The sequence below is a fragment of the Rhinolophus sinicus genome, linkage group LG03 (genome assembly GCF_036562045.2).
Source record: "Rhinolophus sinicus isolate RSC01 linkage group LG03, ASM3656204v1, whole genome shotgun sequence".
NCBI lineage: Eukaryota > Metazoa > Chordata > Mammalia > Chiroptera > Rhinolophidae > Rhinolophus > Rhinolophus sinicus.
Window position 1 is genome coordinate 69,369,068 of NC_133753.1, and position 19,611 is coordinate 69,388,678.

At 43.4% G+C, this 19,611-nt stretch overlaps 1 protein-coding gene across 1 annotated transcript; it reads left to right on the plus strand.

The window, feature by feature from the left end:
- Positions 1-2,215: 2,215 nt before the first annotated feature.
- On the plus strand, positions 2,216-5,674 carry GJD2 (gap junction protein delta 2). Its single transcript, XM_019725569.2, has 2 exons — positions 2,216-2,987; positions 4,072-5,674. The coding sequence occupies exons 1-2, from the start codon at positions 2,917-2,919 to the stop codon at positions 4,964-4,966; spliced, it is 966 nt and encodes a 321-aa protein (XP_019581128.1). The 5' UTR covers positions 2,216-2,916; the 3' UTR covers positions 4,967-5,674.
- The last annotated feature ends 13,937 nt before the right edge of the window (positions 5,675-19,611 follow it).

A 19,611-nucleotide genomic window follows, 5' to 3' on the forward strand; every position in this document is an offset into this window, starting at 1 on the left:
TAATGAGCATCCCAAAATTTATTCTATGAGTTCCATTGTTTTTCATCCAAAACCATTACTTTAATAGAGTAAAAGGAGTTTTAAATAAAAGCTAAAGGAAAGAACTTCCCTGGCGACTTAAATGGGGAACTTTAATCAGAGGGGACTTGAGATAGTGAGAATCTACCTGGATGAGATAATGCCCTTAGGAAACTCAGAGATGTCCAACCCCACATAGAACCTTTTCATATTTAATGCAGCACCACCGGAGAACATTATTAATTGAAAGTGGCATTGATTGGACCACTTTCCCAAGGAAAGAAAACATTGTAAGTGTAAAACAACTGATGAGTGATTTAAAAAAATAGTTTATTGTTTCCAAGGTGTGGTGGGGAGAATAAGATTTTTATCTGAAAACAGACTACGAAATTTAACAGATGAGTCTTTTAAAATATAGGTTCTATGTATAGGTGCTTTTGTGTGTTTATACATGTGTGTTATATATACATATGTTCGTATGTTGAATCTGTATTGCATACTAAAGTATATTTCAAAATAATAAACTAACGCTCAGTAATGTAATCATAGCCTTGTACTTGAAAACTGCATTACAAGAATATTTAAAATGTATTTCTTGCAATCTATGGTCTTAGGATATCACCTTGAAGGGTTTGGGAAAGCCACATGCATAGAACATAATGATTTTGAGTTGTGCAGCCTATTTTGCAACATTTAAAGATGTTAAACAGATTTTCTGTGAGACTTCCTCACTCATCCACTACTTGTCTGAGATCCTTTACTCCAAAAGCATCTACCAGAAAAGGAGGGAAGACAGGGAGCCAAAGCCTTAAAGGGGCAGGGGGTGAGTCTGAGAAAATACACCCAGTCTGTGTTGGGGGATCAACATTCCATCTGGAAGGCAATTGGATAATAGAATATCCACCCATCTCCGTTTTTCATCTCCTCCCTGCCCAACATGAAAGAAAAAGTGCCTGAGTTAGCCCTAATGTTCCATTTACACCCTATACCTTTCTTCACTTTTAGTGGGCTCTTTTACTTCTTTGCAGTGAAAAGCTGCTTCCTTGGGGGTAAAGGTGTCAGGCCTAGGAGATATGTCACTGATTCCTCTCACACCAAAGCTTGGTTGTGCCTTTAAACTCTGCATTTTATGCAGAAGTGTACTGTGAATGGACGCAAGCCTGTGGCACGGACCCTTCCTTCTTTCTGGTCCTGGAGCTACCGTCTACCCAACCACCTTGGTTGCTCTTGAACTGAAGGCTCATCACAGTGTGACTTATATAATACACCTCTGTGCTATGATCCTGGTGGATAATTAAGACTTCATTATAACCCTAGAGTGAATTAGCAAACTGTTCGCACTTGTATTTTCTAAAGGGTGACAATGACTTACCCATTGTGCTTTGGGTACACTTATATGAAACACTCCCAACTACTGTCTCCTCATACTGACCCCTGAGCTAATTAGCAGCCTGGTGTGATTGTTTCAGTTTCTGGAAACCAATTAAGCACTTGGTCTAGACAGAACTGACAACAAAAATGTAAATTTAAAAACAGAAACCAGGATCTTCTGGTCGAGGGGAGAAAGCCAAGGCTGGATAAGGAAAGTGGAGGTAGGGTGAGGTTGTGAGAGGTTGTTTCTGCCAGCAGAATACTGGGCCTCTTTAACTTCAGGTTCGACCACAGTTTACCTGAGAAGTACCTCTTTCTCCCTATGAGTAAAAAAATTAATTAAAAATAATACAGCAGAGCTTCTGGGTTTGCGCTGAGGGGGACACAGATGCTAGGCACCTCTTAAGTACAGGCTTGTGCCCAGACCTCCATCCTCTGAGCGAGCCTCATACCTGCATTTCAGCTTCAGCCTAAATAGACTCTCATCAAGCTTTCCTCACCCCTGCATGGGATCCAAGGAGGCACTGAACTGCAGACTTACTCTCAGCCAAGCAGTGCTCTTCAAGGGAGATTTAGAAGCATCCTATTGTCGCCCCCATTCACCTTTTTCCAACCAGCATCTCCATTCAGAGAGAGAATTTCAGTTGTCTCCCCAAAGAAAAAAAGCAAAAGGTGAGGGCTGCCAAGTACAGAAGCCAAACTACTTACTCATGCCCCTCCCCTCTCACCCATGCGTCTGCTCCAGGCTCCCCCCTTCTCCTGCAGGGGGCTGGCGGTCAGGTGAGATTACCTGGGAGCCCCGAGAAGCCCCGAGGGGCACTAGGATCCTCTCTCTCGAAGTCGCCCCACTCCCTGCCGGGCCCCCAGGACTCTTGCCCCCCTCTGCCCCTGCGCGCGTCCCCGGCCCCTCTGGCTCCGGCGCGCAGCAACAGCCGCACGCCGCGCTCTGCTCGCCGACCTGGCGTGACGCAGGCGGAGACTACTTAAGGGGGGATTAGAGGCGGCGGCCGCGGATGCCTGAGCCCCGCAGCCTGCTCCGCGCGCTCCGCCCTGGCCTCGCAGGTGTCAGTGCGGCAGCGCCCAGTGCCGCTGAAGTGCCAGGTGCGGGGGCTGGTGCCTGGACCCTTTCCTGGCCCCCAACCCCCGGGGTGAGTGGCGCCCAGAGAGCTCTCTCGCGCGGGTGAAAGCTCGGGGACCTGCACATTGCCATCCCCGCCCCGCCCCTCGCTCTGGCACCCGCGGGCTCAAGACCTGACCCCCAGACGGCGCCGGAGGTTGTGCTGGCTCTTCGGACCTTGCCAGCTGTCCCATCAGTCGGGGCGCGCTTGGATTTCTTTCCCCATTTCCCTCTTTTTAGTACAATAAAAGGGAAAGGGGACGCGTGGATTTTTTTTTAAAAAATTTGTTTGCTTCTTTAATCGGGGGGCAATTCGCTCCCAGCGGGGAGGTGCGGCCCAGGGAGGGGCCAAGAGCGGGAACGTGCCCGGTGCTGCCCTGTCTTTGTCTGCTGCCTCCGGATGCACAGCGATGGGGGAATGGACCATCTTGGAGAGGCTGCTGGAAGCCGCGGTGCAGCAGCACTCCACTATGATCGGGAGGTAAGGGCGCGGAGCTATCCGTCGGGCGGCGCGGGAGTCCCTTCTCACGTCCAGACCGAGCCCCAACTGCCCCCAGCCCATCCTCTGCCCCTTCCCATCGCCCTTGGTCCATGTGCCTGCGTTCCCGGCGTTGAGGGATTACCCGATGCCCAGCGATGTCCCCCTCCTCCAGCTGCTCCTGCTCAGTGCCCCCATCCCCTCCCTGTGAAGCACCACCGGGGGGTTCACTCTTTTCCCAACGGAAAAGGAGTTGTTGGCTCAGTCGTGGTCCCCCCCCCCACTCTCCACAGTCAGAACCAATCTCCATCCGGTTCCCTAAATAGAATCTATAAGGAAGGCAGGCTTGTATTTGGACAGAGAAGGGCAAATGGCAAGACGGATTTGCTCTTTGGAGCAGATGTATTTTTTCCCCCAACAAATAATGTATTAAGTTAAATGATTTAAACTTACAGTGTCAGGAATCCACACATTCAATTTGTGTGTATATATATATATATATATATATATATATATATATATATATATATATGTATATATATAACATATATATTCATAGCTATCTGTTTATGTAAAGCATTAAGTTCAATATTCATATTGAGGATAAACATCCAGTTGGAGTAGTTATATACACATTCTGTGTAGACTTTGAAACATACTCTGTTCAGATATTCCGTGTACATTTGCCATGTCCAGAGTGAAAGTGTGTTTTGTGCCTTTGTACATTCCATATACACAGATGAAATCTGTGGCAAATGTACTATGTCCAGTGTATGGATATGTATATTTGTACTATTATATTATACAATACTATACTATACTATACTATACTATACTATACTATACTATACTAATTATATTATCTGAGATCCCTGTAATACGAAGTGTTCCAGGATACCAACAGCCAGCCAGAAAGGAAGAGACAAAGGCTTCCCAGGTCCCCAGTTCAGTACCACACTAGGATGGACAGCTCCCCAGGCGAAGGACCGGTAAACACCAGAGCAGAGCAGGGGAGGGAGGAGCAGGGGTTTCCTAGTCAGTGAGTCAGCCCACGAGAACCTCTCTCCCTCCCTCTCCCCCTGCTCAGGATCCTGTTGACTGTGGTGGTGATCTTCCGGATCCTCATTGTGGCCATTGTCGGGGAGACAGTGTACGATGATGAGCAGACCATGTTTGTGTGCAACACCCTGCAGCCCGGCTGTAACCAGGCCTGCTATGACCGTGCCTTCCCCATCTCCCACATACGTTACTGGGTCTTCCAGATCATAATGGTGTGTACCCCCAGTCTCTGCTTCATCACCTACTCTGTGCACCAGTCCGCCAAGCAGCGAGAACGCCGCTACTCTACCGTCTTCCTAGCCCTGGACAGAGACCCCCCTGAGTCCATGGGGGTTCCTGGAGGAACTGGGGGTGGGGGCAGTGGTGGTGGAAAACGAGAAGATAAGAAGCTGCAAAATGCCATTGTCAATGGGGTGCTGCAGAACACAGAGAACACCAGCAAAGAGATGGAGCCAGATTGTTTAGAGGTGAAGGAGCTGACCCCACACCCATCAGGGCTGCGCACCGCGGCACGATCCAAGCTCCGGAGGCAGGAAGGCATCTCCCGCTTCTACATTATCCAAGTGGTGTTCCGGAATGCCTTGGAGATTGGGTTTCTGGTGGGCCAATACTTTCTCTATGGTTTCAGCGTCCCGGGGTTGTATGAGTGTGACCGCTACCCCTGCATCAAGGAGGTGGAATGTTATGTGTCCCGGCCCACTGAGAAGACTGTCTTTCTAGTGTTCATGTTTGCTGTGAGTGGCATCTGCGTTGTGCTTAACCTGGCTGAACTCAACCACTTGGGGTGGCGCAAGATCAAGCTGGCGGTACGAGGGGCCCAGGCCAAGAGGAAGTCAGTCTATGAGATTCGCAACAAGGACCTGCCCCGGGTCAGTGTGCCCAACTTTGGCAGGACTCAGTCCAGTGACTCTGCTTATGTGTGAAGGGACAGGTTTTGGGAAGGCCTAGGGGATAACAACTAGCCCCGAGGTAGATGACTGCTCAAGAGTGGCTGTATCTGCCCTCATTTATGTGACTCTCACCATTGAGATACAGGATAAGACTGGTTAAGAGAAGATCTTGCATCAGTGGGAGAGGAGAGAAAGTAGAACAGTTACTACATGTCACGTCACTGTTTCCACGGAGACAATGGGGTAGAGTGATGAGATGGATGAGTTGGGCTTCTTTGGGACCTTTTCTTTTATGGCGCAATCTGATCTTGATAACAGTGGACTTGCACAGATACCAAGTAGGACTTAGCTCTGCTGAGCTCTGTATCCTGGTGAATGGCATGAGTCAAATACTTCATTGGTACAAAATGTGTGACCTATCTCAACACATCCCTTCATCCTGGGCTGCAGGACAAACGTCCTTGAGGTGTCCTTTCTGTATCTCCTCCATCAGCATGCCCCTCTCCCTCAACCCAGGATAGCATGCCAGTTTTTCTTTCTGAATCTGGCCTTACAGTAGACCTAGTATGGTTTGTCCACAAGCTAGAGGGAATTACATGGGGTGATTTTGGAAAATGGTCATGACAAAGGTTTGCATTAGAGCCCCATCTGAATGGCCCTTAGTTACTATGAAAAACCTTAGGAATGTCTCATTATTTCCCATTTTCTAACTCAAACTGCACTGGTGCTGTTTATAAGGGGCAGGGGTTGGGTGGGAGGGAGGGAACTGCAATATGCAACTATAACACTTCTGCAAGATGGTCGTTGCACTGCTAGGCATGTGGTTATGAGCTTTGGGATATTTCTGCCTTCCAGCTAGTGAACTTTGGATAGCATATATATATATATAGTTAATATCAAGGGTGTCTAACCGAGCGAGCCACAGAATTTCTAATTAGTGTATTTCATTCATTTTCTTATATAGTTTTTTGTGCAACAGCTGCACTTCATTTTGCCATGATTTGAATTTACCTGTGTGCTCACACCAGAGACCTTAATCAGCCTATGTCAATCTCTATTTATTATTTTATCGGTTATTTTTGAAACACACACACACACACACACACACACACACACACACGCACAATCACTGGCTTAAGAAATCTGGAACTAAACACTATTGGCTAACATGTGTTTACGGATGCTTGAGACATATACCAAAGGTTCAAAACCTATTGCTTTGGACTGTGAATATGTTTCTTTCTCTTTGTTCTTATTTATTTAAGTGCCATACTGAACTTTTCACATCTACTCTGTGTTTAGTTAAAGCATTAGCCAAGAATAATATTTGGATAATGTGCTTTTATTAAGCCCTGTTTCCTTTGCATTATCATTATGATTTTTGATTTAGATATGGATGTGGTGTAACACACAATGGAGGATTTGTTTAAAATAAAGCTCTTGCCTTTTTTTTGTAAAATGAGAAGTCTGCATTTTTCTATTTTGATTGGGGTTCTATTTCTTTAAATGTACTTTGAAAAATGTTTTATTACATATTTTAAAAAGCAGAACATTTGGGGCAGGAAGTGAGAGATGGATAAATAGTATTTGAGAGATAACCATAGAAGTCCATTTAGCCACTAACAAATGAGAAGAGGCAGGTACATTTTATGAATGTTTAGAAGAATGTGACGAGTTATTCAAATAGTAGTATTTACTAACTCCTTTACATTTTAGCCCAAGATTTCTCTGTTTGTGTAAGGCTATTTCTTGTAATAAAATGTCAGTGCTATATCTATTAGCTTATTCCAGGAGTGGAATTTTTTTTCCCTTTCTACCATGTTTTTCTGCCTTGGATTGCCACACGTGGCCAGCATGCTGTGCTCCCCATCATCTCTTTATGGCCTGGTGTTTAAAGCGACACTAACATCAGTAGTCAAACAGAACCCTCTAGACCAGCACTGTTCAATACAATTATGTGTAAAAGTCGAGATTTAAGCTATCTTTGCCGCTCAACATGGCAACGACTATTGAGCTCCTAAAATGTGGCTAGTGCAACTGAAGAACCGAATTTCTAATTTTAATTAATTTAAATAGTCATGTATGGTTAGTGGTGACTCTATTATACAGCACAGTTCTAGACTTTTAATCAATCATTTATTATTGGGTTCTTTCAAGTGATCATTTGCTTATATGTCATAAGACATCACTTTTTAGCCACACAAGTTACTATCATTTTATTTTTTTTGCATTTTCTGTTGACATGTAGTCCCATGAGTTCAGTAGGCTAAAGTTCTTTCTCAGTTCTTTTTTTTTTCTTTTTTATTTTTATTGAGGACAATGTGTTTCTCCAGGGTCCATCAGCTCCAAGTCGTTGTCCTTCAATCTAGTCGTGGAGGGCGCAGCTCAGCTCTAAGTCCAGTCGCCATTTTTCAATCTTAGTTGCAGGGGGCACAACCCACCATCCCATGTGGGAATTGAACCAGCAACCTTGTTGTTAAGAGCTTGGGCTCTAACCAACTGAGCCATCCAGCGCCCTCTCAGTTCTTTAATGCTATTTACCTTCTAATTCCAGTGAGCCCTTGGTCTGAATATTGCAAAGTAATGTAGAATTTCCTGGATGATTGTTTCTCAAACACAATTGTTGCACCCTTTAACTAAGGCAGTGCAGAGGCCAATTTTAGAATGAAAATATGTTTATTTCAATCTATAGGTTTCTGTCTGCAGTATAAATAGGCAGTTGAAAATGATTATTCTTGAGTAAAGAAACAGATCCTCCTCTGTTTTGTGTTTGGTGAGCTAAAACTGTTTTAGGACACCTCCCAGAGATGGAGGGAGAGTGTTGCTTGAGATCTCTTAGCATATGCTGGGGTGTGAAAGAAGTAGGAACCTGTGTGGAAAACAAGGGCTGTTGTATTTATGCCACGATGTAAGATTAGAAAGAAAAGAGTATTTGCAGGTAGAAACACATCCCGTATCAGTGGGGCTGGTCTGTTGCCTCTCGTCATACAGAGTCCTCCCTCAGAATGACTGACGTGTGTCAGTCTGAGTCTTTCGCTTTCTACTTAATGAAGGAAATGTACAGATGATTTGATGGATCACATTGCTATGTCACAAATGTGACCTTAATCTGTACTTTGTGAGAGGAGAACACCTTTTGGTGAACTGCCGGCCCTTTGGGCCTGTGTGTGCATGTGTGCATTTGCTGTGTGTGTGTGTGTTTGTGTGTGTGTGTGTGTGTGTGTGTGCACATTGGTTTGGGTAGTTGGTGCCAATGCATGAACTAGGTTTAAAAGTTTGAAGAATAGCCTGGAGAGAGTGAAGTTACTTAGCCTGGGCAAACAAAAGCTGAAAGTACAGAATTTGTAATTTTTAAGTTCTCAAATATTTAAAGGGTTTAAAATAGGAGGGATAGCAGCTGTACCCTCTGAGCTCCGAGGACAGAGGAAAAGTACTGAATTTAAAATTGAGGGTGTGGGAGGTTAAGAGAGTGCCAGAAAGAACGTGGTTTCTCTTTTGCCTCCGCTTTTTTTTTTTTTTTCCTGCTGTTTCTTCTGTGGGGAATACCTGTCCCACCTCCTCCTTTCACTGGGTGTGTATCTCTTCACCCATTGAAAATCAGTTTGTCTGTCCACTCACACAGGAACCTATTCTAAACTCTCCTCCAGACTTGCTTAGTGCCCCTGTCCTGAGTCCTCATAAAAGTCACTTTGTCACTTACTTCGTGGAGATATTTCTAGACCAATGTGTGGCTCCTTGAGGGTAGGAACTGTTCCCTACCTCTGTAGTCATATGTGACATTTATTATCACCATCTCATTTACTACCAGAGAGATGGAATCCTCCTCAGTCTTGCATCTGGGAACAGTCTGATAGATTCAGAATATATGAAAGCTAAAAGCATCCTGTGAAGACATTAAGTCAAGCCCTTTATTGTACAGTTGAAGAAACCAAAATGCCTAAAATCAGGACAGCAGATTTCTTGGCAAATAATGTAAGCGTCCATCTTGGAGGACTGGAATATTTAGGAAACAATATTTATATTGATTTTACTTTCTTTATGTTTTACCAAGTATTTTAGTTTGCTTGGGCTGTCCTAACAAAATACTACAGACTGGGGTGGCTTGAACAACAGAAATGTATTTCTTGGAGTTCTGGAAGCTAGAAGTGTAAGATCAAGGTGTCAGTAGGTTTTGTTTCTCTTGAGGCTTCTCTCCTTGGCTTGCGGATGGCTACCTTCTCATTGTGTCTTCACATGGTCTTTCTTTGGTATGTACACATGTACCCCTGTTGTCTCTTTCTGTGTCTATATTTCCTCTTCTTAAAAGGACACTATCAGATTGGATTAGGGCCCATCCTAATGGCCTCATTTTAATTTAGTCACCTCTTTAAAGACCCTCTCTCTAAATACAGTCACATTCTGACCTGGGGGAATACAATTCAGTTTGTAATACTAAGTCTTTTCAAAATTTTAGGTACCCTTATGGTTAGGGAGGGCTATAGAATTTACTGTACAAAATAGGATACTTTAGAGCATGAAAGGGGCAGAGTAGCTAATTGAGTGAAATATCAGAACAATAGATATAAATTGAATTTGTCTTGAGCAAACCAACTTGTGTACTTAAGACAATAAACAGCCATTAAACTCATGCTCCAGGGTGTGGAACTCTGGAGATAATAATAATACCTAAGTCTCAGCTCTTGAAAAGGGTTGTGAAAGCTGCTTCTCAGACAATAAAAGTGGAAAATGTATGTCAATAATAATGGGAAAATAGTACTGTATTTGAAACATGCCAATGTCTTTGGCCCACTCCAGGCCACCTAAATTAAATCTCTGATGCAATGGCCTAGGCATCAATATTGTTTATTTTCCATTCCTAGGGAATTTGAATGGGTAGTCAGGTTTGAGAACAACTGAATCAGAGACATTAAAATAAAATTGGGAGAATTAAATATTTGGAGGAGAAATTGGGAAAAGAGAAAAAAGGGAAGTATGAAATTGTCCTAACAGAGCTGCCCTGTTTATACCGCATACAAAGTTAGTGACAAGAAGTGTGGGTGGAAGACTGACAGTAATTCTCAGGGCACTAGGAGTGGAAGCAGCGGCCATGGCAATGAGAGGAGCAGGCCATAGAACCTGGAGTGGACAGACGATGAGGAGCCCAGAATGGAAGTTGAAAAAGGCTGACTAGCAAAGGAAAGTTGCCAAGTAGTGTCATAAAGTTAAGGAAGGCAGAATCTCAAGAAGTAAGGTCTGTTATCAGCATTCAATTTTCCTAAGTATTCAGCTAGATAAATAGCTCAATAAAAGCTAGATAAAAGCCTCGAAAGCATTCACTAGATTTGGTGAGTGAGTGGGATGTGAGACAGTAGAAACAGTGAGCACAGACTATGCTTTGCCTTTGATACTTCCAGACCTCCTGCAGGTGCCATGGAAGCAATATAAATAAGAGTGGGAGAAAGGTAAATTATCCATCTCCTCTTAGCTGGGGCTCTGATATCCAGTCAGGCATGGCAAGCTAACTGTGTGACTACCCAATGGTTATGTTCATTCAGAACATTGTTACACACCACATAGATGGTATATTAGCTAAAATAGACCTGGATGAACCAAGCCTGAAAGAATAGATGTGGCTAAAATGTACTCAGTGGGTCTTGTCAGCTTTGGGTCTTGAGGTCAGTAAGCATAAATCTAGAGGTCTGTGAGGGAAGCCGGTGCCAAATAGCAGTGCCTGACTTATTGCTGTGAATCGGGTCCATAGTTCTGCCAGGCCAGTGTTCTAAGCCTCTGGCAGCTGTGGCAAACGGAGCGCTGAGGGGTGGGCCAGTCCTCTCTGACCCCAAAGTCTAGGGGTGCTCTCTAAAACATGTTTATTCAACTTATTAAAGAATCTATCATCTATAAGTATACCCCATTCTCCAATTCGCAACCCCTTCCTTAAAAGTCCCAATCTCCCAAAACTTCAAGAAATAAAAAGACACTCAATTCAATTCAGTGCTTTCTTGAGCACCAACAGTGTACAAGGGCCTGAACTAGGTAGTAAATGAAGTATAAAGACAGGTATGATGCACTCCCTACCCTCACAGTGTCTACAGACTACCTGAGAGGAATAGGAAAATGTCTTAAGGCAGAATGTGAACTGTGCCTTAGTCAAGACTCAAAATACTCTACGATCAAAGGAGGGAGACATCACACCCACAGTATGCAAGTGTGTGCATTGGGGGTAGTGTTGGAGCAGGTATAGATGAACTTCACCAACATGGTGGCATTGAGATGGATCTCCTTGAACGAGAGAGAAGGAGGTAGGGATTAACATAAACATTCACTTCCTACAGAGAAGTTGGAGGTGTATGTGGAGAACTGGGGGACTTTGTTTTACCCAGAGTTCAGAGAGAAGGAATGGGAGGTGAGTTTGTAAAATAAGCAAACCACAACACGCAAAGGAAGACGTGTTGAACTGGGTAGATAATGTGAAGACATGCCTTTCAACAACACTCCTTAATGCTGTCATTTCAAGCCTTTTAGGTCCCCAGGCATCACCCATATTGTCCCTGGGTGACCATGCAGAGAGATTCCATCTCAGGATCAGCTTTGATTTGGAAAACACATTTCAATTTCAAGAGAAAGGGATTGGAGCAAATATCCAGGGTGATGGTTGGGGATTTGAGAGCATGGCCCCATTAACATTAGTGGGAGTTAGTCTGCTAAATCCCAGATGCTGAGCAGAACCCTCATGTTTATTCACCACAATGACCTTTGTCATTTATTTGTGCTGTAAATTGATACAATATTTCAGAATCACTTAGAACCGATTAAGCTGTGTTGCATCTCCCTCTCCTAAAAGGGAAATATTTTTGAAAATTGCTGCTGTGCATACTGAAATGTCTGTATTTGTGGGCAACTCTGGCCAGTAGGAACATATGGGCATCTAAATATAGAATTGGTGAGTTTTGGTACCTCTGAGATATTTGATCTGAGGAACTTTGTCTGTCTTACCTGTCTCCAGGTAGGAGCCAAGCTTTTTGCAAATGATTGATTTCTCCAAAGAAATTTTTCCTTTTTGCCTAACTTTCTTTCCATATTTCTGTTTTCCCAGATGCAATAAAAGAAAAAATTTCCTAAAGGCTTTTTGTATGAAATCTGACAATTTCTATTCATGTCCTCAATAATAACAAATATGTGTTAAATATTTCACCTTTAACCTCACAATAGCTCAGGAAGGAGAATGCTAAGAATGCTTATAGCCATTTTTCTCATGTGAAACGAAAACGTGTAGGTGTTGAATCAACTTACTTAGGTCATCCAGCTAGCCCATGGCTGTGCAGCTTCCAGCCCCTGCAGGATGATGTTGAAGCCAAGTTTTAACACTTCATGATACTACGTCCAAGAAGTTCTGCTCCATGAGGTCTCAGGAAACCTGGCACACCAGTCTGCTACCTCACTCTCAGTACATCCTTCACTGGAGCATTTCTCCTCTCCCTCTTCCCCACCAAAGATTCTTTTCCTGTGTGTCTTGGTGCAACACAAGATTGTGAGGTTTTCTGAGACATTGCTGCATCATAGTTATCTTTGTATCTGTGGTTCCTGGCACAGGCTTCACAAATGTCTATTCACCAAATAAGTGAATAAAAATGTAAAATCACAGGACCTTGAGGTACATGGAAGAGGTCATCACATTTACTTCTGCATTTTTTTATGGATACAACTTAGATCCAGAGAGTAAGCTTGAAAAAAAGAGCTCCAGGTTAGATGGAAGTTGAGGCAGGGTGGGATCATGAAAGTGGTTTCTCAGGTTGTCAGGAAAGGATGGCCTGGGCTGGACAAAGGTTATTAGCAGTGGCTGGCAAAGTCATAGGTCCTCTGACTCCTAGTCCAGCTCTCCCTCAGCACGAGTCATAAGAATCATGAGTTGGCACAGTGTTGGAGAGAAGGAGATGTTGTCTTGATTAAGCACGTGGCCCATCCAGCTCTGAGGCACCATAGTCCTGGCATTTGTCTGGGTCAGAGGATTAACTCAAGGCATAGACCTATGTCCTTGGCCCCAAGTTGTGTGTGTACATGTCGGTGTGTGTGTGTCTCTCTGAGCATCTCCATACCCCCTACCCTGAGAAACCATGCTCTTCGTCCCTTCATCCAGAACCCCTGGCCAGTATGGTGGGTCCCGGATGGAGCTCAGGCTCTCCTAGGCCATGAGGAAGATCTGACTCCCACCCATCCTGACTGTAGCTTTTCTTCAGGTCTCTCTTTCTCTTTTCCAGGAGCCCATTGGTACCCTATGCTGCATGCTCATTGGTCAGCATTTCCCAGTGCTGTTTAGAAGCTTCTCTCCCTCCCCATTTCCCTCCATCACTATGCTTTGCCTAAAAGGTGCTCAGAAATTTAATTTATTATTTTAGCACATATATATGTAATACAGCATTTACACATGTCCAGTTCTGAGCTAAGTACTAAGGATACAGAAGGTATGCAGCAGAAAAGCAAAAGAAGTAGCTGAGGCTGGTCCTTCTTTAGAGCAAAAGAAAAAAGGCAGAGGTGAGGGACAGCCAATTGCAGATGGAAGAGACCATGAGCAATAGAATTCTTGGGCCTTCCTCCAGAGAAGCAAGCAGACTACCGTACATGCATCTGACATCATAAAGGCAAGTCTTTTCTTTTATAAAAATGTATAAGAATATAACCTCAACTGATGCTGGTGGCCATGGATAACTTGGTGACCTGGACGTCAGGGATATTCTTTCTCCCTTTCAAGAAACTAAAGCCAAGTTGCAATATTATCTACTAGTTTCTTCAGTTATAAGAGCTATAATAGGAATAATAATGGTCACAATAACAATAATGATAGTGATAATAAATAGTTGAATAGATGTTTATGCTCACCTCTTCCCCATATATTGTCTTCTTTGGTGTTTGCAGCCTCTGTCTGCAAAACAGCAGAGTACAGAATGGATGGCACTTGCTTTTGCTTAGAGGACTAGATCCTCAGCGCCTCAGTTTTGGTGACTCATCCAAAACCAGTTATTTTTATTTTTATTGTATTTTGAAGAACCTGACAGGTCTAATTTTTCTTTGCTGGACACAATGTATGCTTTTAAGTTGTTACAGCAAATACCTTTATTATATATATATATAAATATATATCTCAAAGGTATTTATGTATATTACAAAGGTATTTGTATATATATTATATAAATTACATATATACTATATATTCATATATATATATATATATATATATATATATATATATATATATTAGTCTCAGGTGTACAAAGCAACATAATAGTTAGACATTTAAACCCCTCATAAAGTGATAACCCCCCTCAAGCTACTACCCCTCTGACATCTTCTATAGCAGTTACAATACCATTGACTATCTTCCCTATGTTGTACTCCACATCCCGTGACTGTATATACCTATATATTTAGTTATAGTTGACATTCAATATTACTCTACTTCTCCTCTTCAGGGGTATAGTGCATTAGTCGGGCATCTACACAGTCTATGACGTGATCCCCCTGATAAGTCCAGTGCCCAACTGGCACCTTACATGATCCTTACAACATTGTTGATTATGTTCCCCATACTGTATTAACTATCAACTTATATTTCTTAATGCCTTCACCTTTTTCACCCTGCCCCCAAACCCGCTACCATCTATCACCCTGATAGATCTAGTACCTATCTGGCACCATACCTAGTTATTACAATATTGTTGACTACATTCCTTATGCTATACCCTGCATCCCCATGACTACTGTATAACACCCAATTTGTTCTTCTACTTCCCCTTTCACCCATCCTTAACCTCCCTCCCATCTTAAAGAAGTCCCTCTAAGGGTCCTTGTAATACTGGTTTGGTGGTGATGAACTCCTTCATCATTTTCTTGTCTGCAAAGCTCCTTATCTGTCCTTAAATTCTAAATGACAGCCTTGCTGGGTAGAGCAATCTTGTTTGTATGTCGTTGCTTTTCATCACTTGGAATATTTCCTGCCACTCCCTTCTTGCCTGCAATGTTTCTGTTGAGAAATCATCTGACAGTCTTATGGGGTCTCCCTTGTAGGTAACTAACTGCTTTTCTCTTGCTGCTTTTAAGATTCTCTCTTTGTATTTAACCTTTGGCATTTTAATTATGATGTGTCTTGGTGTGGGCCTCTTTGGGTTTATCTTGTTTGGGACTCTCTGTGCTTCCTGGGCTTGTATGTCCATTTCCTGCATCAGATTAGGGAAGTTTTCTGTTTTTATTTCTTCAAATAGGTTTTCAATTCCTTGCTCTCTCTCTTCTCCTTCTGGTAGCCCTATAATGTGAATGTTGGTATACTTGTCCCAGAAGACCCTTAAACGTTCCTCAATTGTTTTGGATTCTTTTTTCTTTTTGCTGTTCTGGTTGGGTGTTTTCTGCTACCTTATCTTGTACATTGCTGGTTGGATCCTCTGCTTCATCTAATCTACTGTTGATTCCCTGTAATATATTCTTCGTTTCCATTATTGTATCCTTTGTTTCTGATTGGTTCTTTTTCATGGTTTCCATATCCATTTTTATGAGATCATTGAGCATTATTATAACCAGTGTTTGGAACTCTGTGTCTGATAGATTGTTTATCTCTGTTTCACTTAGTTCTTTTTTTGGAGCTTTGTCCTGTTCTTTCATTTAGGATATGTTTCTTTGTCTCCCCATTTTGGCTGCCTCCCTGTGTTTGTTTCTATGTATTAGATAGGGCTGCTATGTCTTCCAGTCTTAGTAGAGTGGCCTTACGTGGTAGGTGTGCTGTGGAGTTCAGTGAAGCGGTCTTTCTGGTCACCTGAGCCACGCAGTCCAGGTATGTCCCTTGTGTGGGTTGTGTGTGCCCTCCTCTTGTAGTTGAGCCTTGGTAGATAATTGTACATCAATGTGAGGGACTAACACTTGGGCTCACTGGTTGTGAGGACTGATCTTGACTACAGTGGAAGAGTTGTTGTGCAGGGGCTGATCCTACAGAACAGCATCTGCCTCAGCAGGACTCTGGTGCCTGCCCAATCCGCCCGTTGGGTGTGTCGTACTTGGAGATGGCTAGGTGATGCTCCAGCTTGTTTTGAAGCTGGCCACTGGTGGCGCCAGCCCCAGGACCATCTTGGAGGGGATCTGCTTCAGCCACAGTCCATGTCCCACCCAGGGCTACCCAGCAGGAGCCAGAAAGAAATTGCAGATGTCTGCCACCTGTGCTGTGCTTGGAAGCACCTTTGAGAGGCCAAGCTGCGAACCAACGCTGGCTGCTACTAGTGCCGACTTAGGGCTGCTCAGCCAGAGGTACAGGACATGCTCAAGCCAGATGCTGCTTTTCTGGGTTCCACGAGCCTTTGAGAGACCCTAGGAAATTGCAGCTTGAGCCAAAGCAGGCGGTCTGCATGAGAAAGACACTGAAAGCTGCCTAGGTGTGCCCAAAAGTTGGGCGGGGCCAGGTCTCAATTTGCTAGGGCGGATGAACATTGGAAATTCAGAAATGGTGGCCACCTGTGTTCGTGGGCCAGGAAGGGGGAGGTTTCAACAAAGAAACAATGGCCTCTGCCAGCTCCTCCATCCAGGAGAAAGCCACCTCTCCAGCCCTGGTGCCAAGCCCTCACCATTTGTCCCTGCTGCCGTTCCAGCTGGAGCCCCAGCACTGGAGCTCAGAGCGAGTGATTCCGTTGGTGGGTAAGTCCATGCAAAGTCCCTTTAAGAGGAACTCCTGTAAGTGCAGCTGCACTGTCTCACTCAGTCACAGTCTCCGCTGTTTTTCACAACCAAAAATTGTGGGGACTTATCTCCCCAGCACTGGAACACTGGGCTGGGCTGGGGCTGGTATTTCTCGCTCCTTAGGGGATGGGGGGATGCCCACAGCTGAAATAGCCCTTCTGATCATTAATGGTCACACACAGGTGTGAGAGCAGCCTGTTCCACATCTCTGACCTTCCTACCAGTCTCGAGGTGGCTTTTTCTGCCTGTCTTTCGTTGAAAGGCTTCAGTTCAGCTTGATTTTAGGTGATTCTCAATAAAGGTTGTTTTGTAGATTAGTTGTAATTTTGATGTGGCTGTGAGAGAAGGTAAACACAGCATTTACCTACTGCGCCATCTTGGTTGTCTGTCAAAACCAAAGTTATTTTTAACACGTTAAACAGAACCCAATTCTCTGACAGTAGTCTGGTGTTCTTTCCACTCTTCATGGCTTCTTGACTTGTGATATGTTAAATTTTAGATTGTCAAGAGTGATATCTAGAAATGTTAGGAGGAAAACAAAAATATTGGTTTCAAAAATGTGATTTTCTATACTTCTGAAGAGGCTGCAAAGAAATGTGGCAGGCCAGTCTTTAGAGAAGGATTGCGGTCTTGGGAACTACAAGTTGTTCAGTGCAGTTAGAGCAGAGTACTTTCACCTGGACAGCAGACCCAGTGGAAGCTGAAGCGGACATCCTGGAGGGGCAGCCAGGTCTCACGTGTGATTCTCCCTTTAGCTGTTTTCTATGATTTCAGAGGTGAGAGAGGAAATAAAAAGCAGCACATTTTCTTTAAAAAGAAAACAAAACCAGCATTCCTTTCCCCTAATTACAAAGGTAATACATATTCAGGGCACAGAAAAGCACAACAAAAAATAATTCTGTCACTCAAAGAGAATTATTGTTAACCATGCCTGTCCTTTGGTGTGTATCTGTCTAGGCCTTCTATTAGATAGTGGGTGAAGGGAAATATTTGAGGGATTTTTGGTTCATTTTTGTCTTTTGTTGAAACAAACCAGTGTGTGTGTGTGTGTAATGGGAGCTAACTCTCTAGATACAAGATGTCAGCACAGAGACTCTGGGTGGCTGTGACTCTTGATTTGAGACAAAAATCTTGGTCCAAGGATTGAGGATGAGCATGAAGCACTAGGTCATGGAAGCATCCTGAGGTATCCGTAAAATGATGGCAAAGTTGTGAGTGAGAAAATAAATGGATATAATTAAATTCTGAAGGCCAGCTCGTGCGCTGGGTCATAAACTAGCCTTGGCTAATGGAATCGTATGATTAGAACCACACTGAGTGGTCCAAACCCAGCTGGCGAATCAGAGGGAAGAGATGAAACCCTAACTCCTGGTCACAGAGGTGCCATTCCACCCCAGCCACAAAGCTTTTTGACTCGTTTATGCTTCCTGTATGCATATGCTTCTAGCCTATGCCTGGGCTAGAACCCAGAGGCAAGTGGCTGAAATGGAGATTTCATAAGGAAACTGATGTAAATACTTACATATTGCATGTGTGGGGTTATAAGTCAGGCTAAAAGGGCACATAAGATAGCTTGTCCTTTTTTGAAGGAACAAAAATGTCCAAAGGAACCCTTTTTCTATCAAGTTACTCTGAAATTTATTTAAATGAAAGGGCATTTAATAAAAATAGCAGTTACCTTCTCTACGCCTGGGTGCTAATAAGCTCAGCAGGCATTTATTCCTCACTTTGATATATTTGCTTTCCTTACCACACCTCTCTCTGGTGCTCCTGGGGTCCCAGGGTGTTGAAATGAGGGTGACTGGTACTTAAAAAGACTTTCCTAGGTGAGAAAATACAATGATGTAACAATTTCTTTTTTAAGGAGTGAGGGAAGAAGGGAGGTAAGTGGTGGGTAGAAAAAGTAATGTTTTAAGAAAATTGGAAGGCAAACTCTCACTACACTAGTCTGCATACTTTGTGGGGGTAGATTTCACATCTGGCATGTGCTTGAGGGCTCTCTGAGGTCAAAGGCATTAAATGAGGAAAATAGGAGGATGACATGTAGCTGGTGGGTAGTTACAAGCACAGGCTGTAGAGTCAAACTGCCCTATAAAAGTAATAGTCACCTATAATATAGTAGTGTCCTGTGATCATCTCTGATGAATTTTGATGCATTCACTCTACAGGTATGTACTGCGCCTTAACTGTGGGTCAGACACTGAATTAGCTTCTTGACTGTTTCACTTTCTAGCTGTGTGATCTGGGCAGTTACTTAACCTTGCTTAACCTCAGTTTCCAGATCTGTAAAATGGAAATATTAATAATGAAACTCTCTCATTGGGTTGTTTTTAATTTGGTTATGTTTGTCAAGAACACTTCACATTGCCTGATACCTACTAAATGCTTCATACAAGTTATTGATTTAATATAATAATTATTTATTAATGAGGCTCCCAGTGATTGGATGTGGCTATTGGCACATTGCGTTCATCAGAGTCCTTTATGCATGAGGATCCTGAGAAAGGAGAAAAGAATATAGAAAGAGTGATCTGGGCAAGGACATCAGCTTTTCCCTCATTCCACAGTTTGTCTCAGGCAAGTGTCATGATTCCCAGGGTCAGTTTGATAGAAGGAGCAGGTGATGTGTAAGGAGCACATGATATAATCCCACTTTGACACCAAAAAAGGTAGATTGGGCAGCCAAGACATCAGGCTCCTAGCTGAAGGAGGTATGATTAGAAAAGGGATATGGAGGAGATGGCAATGCCTTTTTATTTACCTAGAATTTGGCTCTATTGTAAGATCTCTGCTACTTCCCTTTGTGTAGACCTTTATGTTGTTCAACAAGATGCTATCATTCACGTTCTCCAGCAATCCTCCCTCTGCAGCCTTGTAAGACAGAATAGAAAATACCCCATCTTACAGATGAGAATATGAGGTGTAGAGACACACTTACTCTTCAATGTCAAACAGCCGCACACTGAGTCAGGGTTGCAACCAAAAAC

Bases quoted from the DNA above. Each gene is read 5' to 3' on its own strand.
- GJD2 (XM_019725569.2), top strand. From the start codon at position 2,917: ATGGGGGAATGGACCATCTTGGAGAGGCTGCTGGAAGCCGCGGTGCAG. The intron at 2,988-4,071 runs GTAAGGGCGCGG...CCCCCTGCTCAG, and splicing joins CACTCCACTATGATCGGGAG to GATCCTGTTGACTGTGGTGG.